Source organism: Podarcis cretensis (assembly GCF_951804945.1).
Source record: "Podarcis cretensis genome assembly, chromosome: 12".
Lineage (NCBI taxonomy): Eukaryota > Metazoa > Chordata > Lepidosauria > Squamata > Lacertidae > Podarcis > Podarcis cretensis.
The window spans coordinates 37,839,142-37,845,141 of record NC_137181.1 but is presented as its reverse complement, the minus strand read 5'-3'; the positions used below and the strand labels follow the sequence as shown (position 1 = coordinate 37,845,141).

At 46.7% G+C, this 6,000-nt stretch overlaps 1 protein-coding gene across 1 annotated transcript in view; it reads left to right on the top strand.

Moving 5' to 3' along the window:
- Positions 1-3,099: 3,099 nt before the first annotated feature.
- The window catches only part of HIBADH (3-hydroxyisobutyrate dehydrogenase), a 72,597-nt gene continuing 69,696 nt past the window's right edge, over positions 3,100-6,000 (top strand). The window contains exon 1 of the mRNA XM_079948086.1: positions 3,100-3,252. Within this exon, the coding sequence (XP_079804212.1) occupies positions 3,171-3,252 (82 nt within the window). The 5' untranslated portion in view covers positions 3,100-3,170. The remainder of the gene's footprint in view (positions 3,253-6,000) is intronic.

The following is a 6,000-nucleotide window of genomic DNA, read 5'->3' as shown; positions in this document are numbered from 1 at the left end:
CTATGGAGCGAAGACGCCATAGCCCCGTGACCCTCTCCCGGCTGGAGAGGTGACGCACGGCTATGGAAGGAGCCTCTATAGCCGCGCGTCACCTCTCCAGCCGGGAGAGGGTCACGGGGCTAAAGAAGCCCCCCGCGACCCTCTCCCGGCTGGAGAGGTGACGCACGGCTATGGCTGGAGCCTCTATAACCGCGCGTCACCACTCCAGCCGGGAGAGCGCGCACGGGGCAAAAGATGCCCCCCGCGACCCTTTCCCGGCTGGACAGGTGACGCGCGGCTATGGCAGGATCCTCTTTAGCCGCGCGCCACCTCTCCAGCTGGGAGAGCGCGTGAGGGGCTAAAGAAGCCATAGCCCCACGACCCTCTCCCAGCTGGAGAGGTGACGCGCAACTATGGCAGCAGCCTCTCCGCTGCGCCTTTCCGCTGCTCCCTGACCTGCTCTTTGGGGCTGGTGGTGGGCTTCCCCCGCCAGCCCCAAAGAGCAGGTCGAAAGGAACCTGAAGCCTGGAGAGTAAGAGGGGTCTGTGCACACCAACCCCTCTCGCTCTCCAGGCTTCCAAGGTAGCCGCCTGAACGGCACCTTGTTTTACAGCAGAAAAACAAGAGGGGGAAAATTCTCCCCCTCTCTGCGCAGCGCCTCCTGCCGAGAGGGGGAGATTTTTTTTTTCTTGTTCTCCCCCCTCTAAAACAAGGTGCGTCCTATTGTCCGGTGGGTCCTATGGTGCGAAAAATACGGTAGTTACCTGTACTTCACTCTCTCATCTCTGCAGTCTTAATATATATTTAAAGATAGCAAATACATTGGTGGTGAGGTAGAGAAAATATGTTCCATATTGTATTTACCAAGGGTTCCCCCCACAAAAAACCATTTAACGCTAAAACCATAAAGCTAGTATTATTGCCTTTAAGACACAATGCTCCATTGATTGAAGAATAGCTTTTAAGCCAATTAAAGTTTGGCAGCCATCCTACTACAGGCAAAGTAATGCTTGTTAACAGTTCATTTTTGTTACACAGTTTTCAGTATAATCGTGCATTTCTAAAAAGCCTATTTAATGCTTATGAGTATTTTGAAATCTCATTTTTACAGACATTTTTAGCCTTTGCTTTCATATTGAAAGGTATTTTAAATGTTATGGGCACCCATATATTTAATACAGGGGAGACAAAAATGTTATAGTGTGTAGAAATAAGCTATGCAGTTAACAAGCAGTTAATGCCTGTTTACATTTTAAATATCCTTCAGTTTCTGAAAATATACACAAATCTGTTTGAGTGTCTGTATTATTAATGGCAACTCTATCAATACTGTGGCTCTATGGACCCCTTTGGAGCATTTAAAAAAAGGCAGTTTAACACAGTAGTAAGCTTTCACAACTGTTGAAACAAAAAAACAGAAAGCCTGCAAAATCTTTATAATTCATTAATACCCAATATGCAATATACTAGGCTTTGTGCTAATTTCTCACACATCATCTTATTACCTGTCAATGCTGAAACAGATTATCATGGGAATTCGAAATAAAATTTAATGAATACCTGATTTGTAGTTGTAATTTGCAAACAACTACAATCAGAAACTTCATTTTCCAGGTCACAAGCACAATATCCTCAAGGAAGACTGGCTCTGGGAGGAGATAGTTCTTCCTTTCATTGATACAGATGATACATTTCTTTCCATTGTTTGTTATGCAACTTTCTGATGATGTTTTGAATCGTATCCATCTTGTGTGAATATTCTCTGCAAGCCAATGTCCATAGTTTAAAATACTCAATAGACCAGTGAAGCAGTTTTAAAGTTGGAAATACCTACAGCCAGATCCCCTTATCTGGTGCAGCAGTTCTCTAAACTGAACACAGCCACACTGAGCTAGCGTTACACAAGAAAGCAGGGAAGCATCACTGACGGAATAGGTTTATTCAAACCCGAGGCTGGGAGTAAGCACCACTGAACTCAACGTGACTTAATTCCGAGCATCACCTTGCCAACAAAGGTCCGTATAGTTAAAGCTATAGTTTTCCCAGTAGTGATGTATGGAAGTGAGAGCTGGACCATAAAGAAGGCTGATCGCTGAAGAATTGATGCTTTTGAATTATGGTGCTGGAGGAGATTCTTGAGAGTTCTATGGACTGCAAGAAGATCACACCTCACCATTCTGAAGGAAATCAGCCCTGAGTGCTCACTGGAAGGGCAGATCCTGAAGCTGAGGCTCCAATACTTTGGCCACCTCATGAGAAGAGAAGACTCCCTGGAAAAGACCCTGATGTTGGGAAAGATGGAGGGCACAAGGAGAAGGGGACACAGAGGTCGAGATGGCTGGACAATGTTCTTGAAGCTACCAACATGAGTCTGACCAAACTGCGGGAGGCAGTGGAGGACAGGAGTGCCTGGCTGCTCTGGTCCATGGGGTCACGAAGAGTCGGACACGACTAAACAACAATTATTAGGACAGCGCTGCAAATTCCACACCAGGCGTTACTCCCAAGTTAGCAAGTCACCCGCACTTACCTGGGAGTAAGGCCGCCATCCTACACCCACTAACTATTGAATTCAGTGAGACTCAGCGCCTAGTTTAGGCACACACAGAAAGTGAACCCGGAGAGACCTGCAAATAAACATGCATAGGGGGGTGCAGAAGACCACAAAACGTGCAGCCCCATCTCGCGCATGTCCCGCCGATTTCCACCCCCCAAGTAAGTGTTCTTCGAATTGAAATTTGCAGCTGCAAGGGGGGGGGGGAATATCCCCTTTTGACTGACAGCTGTCCCAGAGCAAAGCCTCATCAGAGAGTGAGGTGATAGGAGGCAGGTCTTGCATCAAAACAAGGGATCGCTGCCTGCAAAGAGGAGGTTCATCCCGCTAAGGGAGGGATCCAGGCCAGATCCTCCCAGCAGGGCGATCCCTGCCTCTAAGGGGGGGGGGGGCTGCTCTGCTGCCTCTGCTTGGGTCTGGGTGGGTGTAGCCCCGGCGGGTCACAGCCAGGCGCAGCTTGGCTCCGATTGGCGCTCGACCTCCCGTGGGACGCGGCGGTTGGCTGGCGAGGCCGCCACTCCCGCCGCCCGCCTCCTCCCGTGCTCGGCGGCCGCGAGTGAGAGCGAAGGGGAGCGGCGGGCGGAGGTGGGCGGCGCCTGAGCTGGAGGTCGCGGCGGCGCGGAGGCGGGCAGGCAGCATGGCAGCGGCTCTGGTGCTGAGAGGCTCCGCCAGTTGGTTGCGCAGGCAGAGGAGGGTCTGCGCGGGCAGCGTGGCGATGGGTAAGGAGCGCCGGGCTGCGGGGATGAGCTCGGCTGAGCTGCTGGCGGATCCTTGCAGAGGAGCAGCAGCAGCAGAAGGGCCTGGCCTCTTCCTAAGGAAGGGCTACTGTTTCCCCCTCCACCCCACAGCCCCTCGCCTTGTCACCAGGTCCAGGGGTCTGACAGCCCTTTGCCCAAACTTATTGGCAACTGCATAGGCAGTAAATCAGGTGCAAAGAAATGGTGCGTTAGAAATGCAGCCTTCCTTAACGATGACATCTGGGTCTTGCTTCTCCAGAGCTAGCCTGCTTTTATTTTTGCTCCCCCCCCCCAACCTCCTGGTCTAAAGTTTGCATAGGCTTGCAAGGTGCTGATCAGAAGGAAAGGCAAGGTTGTATGACTTGCATTTTGCGCCCTTTACAAGTATTGTACCCGCGCTGTTAAAACCCACACAAACTGTAAAATTATATTGGGCTAATATCAGAACGTACGGTCGGCTGAAGAGAAGGCCGGTGTAATAAATACTTTAACATGTTTACTTAAAATAACATGCACCGTGTTTAAAACAGGCCACAAAAGTTTATGTGACGCTAGTGACCTAACGTATCAAGTTAATGGTATTTATAATCTGCTCACATTTGCTTTTCACATAATACTGATTATTTTCTCGCAGAGAACTAGGCATTTTATTAATTGCTGTGATCCTGGACAGTTTTATACATACATGTAAAACTTGGTACAGGTGTGGTTAGTGTTAGCCATAGCCTTGTGGGTTTGCACAAGCGATATTCATACTGCAGCACAAGCCAACGTCTGAGTTTGCTCTGAGATAAGTGTATAGTATCTAGGATTGCAGGGTACTTTCTCATCTTTAAAGGAGCAAGTTTAATTGAATGCTTTTACTTGTCTGCCTTAGTTATTAGTAACGCCAAATAATATAAAAGAAAATGTTTTAAAACCCTCTCGTTTGTCCTTAATCAATCTCTGTGTGTATTTTTCCATTCTTTTTGATAAGGAGCTCTGTGCTCTCAAAAGGCTTGCATGCTGTCTTACTAGCAAAAGCCTGGCTTTGTATAAACCAGCTTGTTTTATTGGGTGAAGCTATTGACATCCAATATACAGTGGTGCTTGTTTAACTTCCCAAATGACTTCAATTCCTAGTGTCTTTGAATAGAATAACATGTGACTGCATAATAGTGAATTTCAATAAATTAAATGGGTTCTTAGTAGAACGTGTATAGAAGTTCTGTATCATTAAAAGTGTGCCCTATGAGTGCAAAAGTCCTTAATTCAAAACACCCCTCTGTCATGAACTCATGCACTGACTTTAGGGAAAACATTTCTCATCCCATCTCCAGATCTGTAATATGATAATAATAAAGCTGGCTTGCTTTACAGGGTTGTTTTATGGATTACCAGGAAAATATACACTGAGCGCTTTGAGCACTGCTTGCATGTATATTATATATTGTTGCCATCATGTGTCAATAAGTCTTTGGTCATGTTAGAATTGTAGAATTGGAAGGGACCCTGAGGGTAATCTAGTCCAACTCTCTCCTGCGACGCAGGAATCTTTTGCCCCATGTGGGTCTCAAAGCCAAGACCCCAAGATTAAGAGTCCCATGCTCTAACAACTGAGCTATATACTGTATTTATGCACACATAAATCCACACACTTTACACAGTTGTTGGATTGTTCAGCAGTGTGAAATTCCTTCGCTTGCTTATTATGCTTATGGCATTAAAGTTGAAATCCTAAACATGGTTGCTCATGAGCAAGCCCCAAAGAGCACAGTGGTGGTATTTACTTTTAAGTAAACATGAATAGGATTGGTGCCGCACATCATTCATTTCCTAGTAGCTTTATGACATGAAGGTAATTAGACTTCTTGTCTGTGGAAATAAACTCGTTCCTTATGTTTACTGTCCTTTGTAATTACAGATAGGTAGCCGTGTTGGTCTGCCATAGTCAAAACAAAAAAAAATTTTTTTCCTTCCAGTAGCACCTTAAAGACCAACTAAGTTAGTTCTTGGTATGAGCTTTCGTGTGCATGCACACGTATCTGAAGAAGTGTGCATGCACACGAAAGCTCATACCAAGAGCTAACTTAGTTGGTCTTTAAGGTGCTACTGGAAGGAAAAAAATTTTTTTTTGTTTTGTCCTTTGTAAGTCATCCTTGGCTGTTCTGTGACCAAGTCACACGATTACATAAATAATACTACATTTTTTTTAAAATGCGGGAGCCATCAGTTGCTGTAGCTCAGGGATAGACAGCATGTAAGAGGTCTTAGGCTGAATCTATAGCACCCCTATATAGTGCTATATAGTGTTAGAAGAGCTGTCTGAAATCGTGAAAACCTGCTGCTAGTCACTATAGACAGTGTAGGTTAATGAGACAGGATTTGCACCTGCAGGAGCCATAACAGCTGTTATTCAGCAGGGCTTGTTCTTCTCTTTCCCCCTCTAAGACCTTGATATCAACCTCTCCACAAATCATGTTTGGCACTATTTGATATATTGCAGGGGTAGGGAATCCATATGGGGCACGGGTGGCGCTGTGGGTTAAACCACAGAGCCTAGAACTTGCCGATCAGAAGGTCGGCGGTTCGAATCCCTGCGACGGGGTGAGCTCCCGTTGCTTGGTCCCTGCTCCTGCCAACCTAGCAGTTCGAAAGCACGTCAAAGTGCAAGTAGATAAATAGGGACCGCTCCGGCAGGAAGGTAAATGGCGTTTCCGTGCGCTGCTCTGGTTCGCCAGAAGCGGCTTA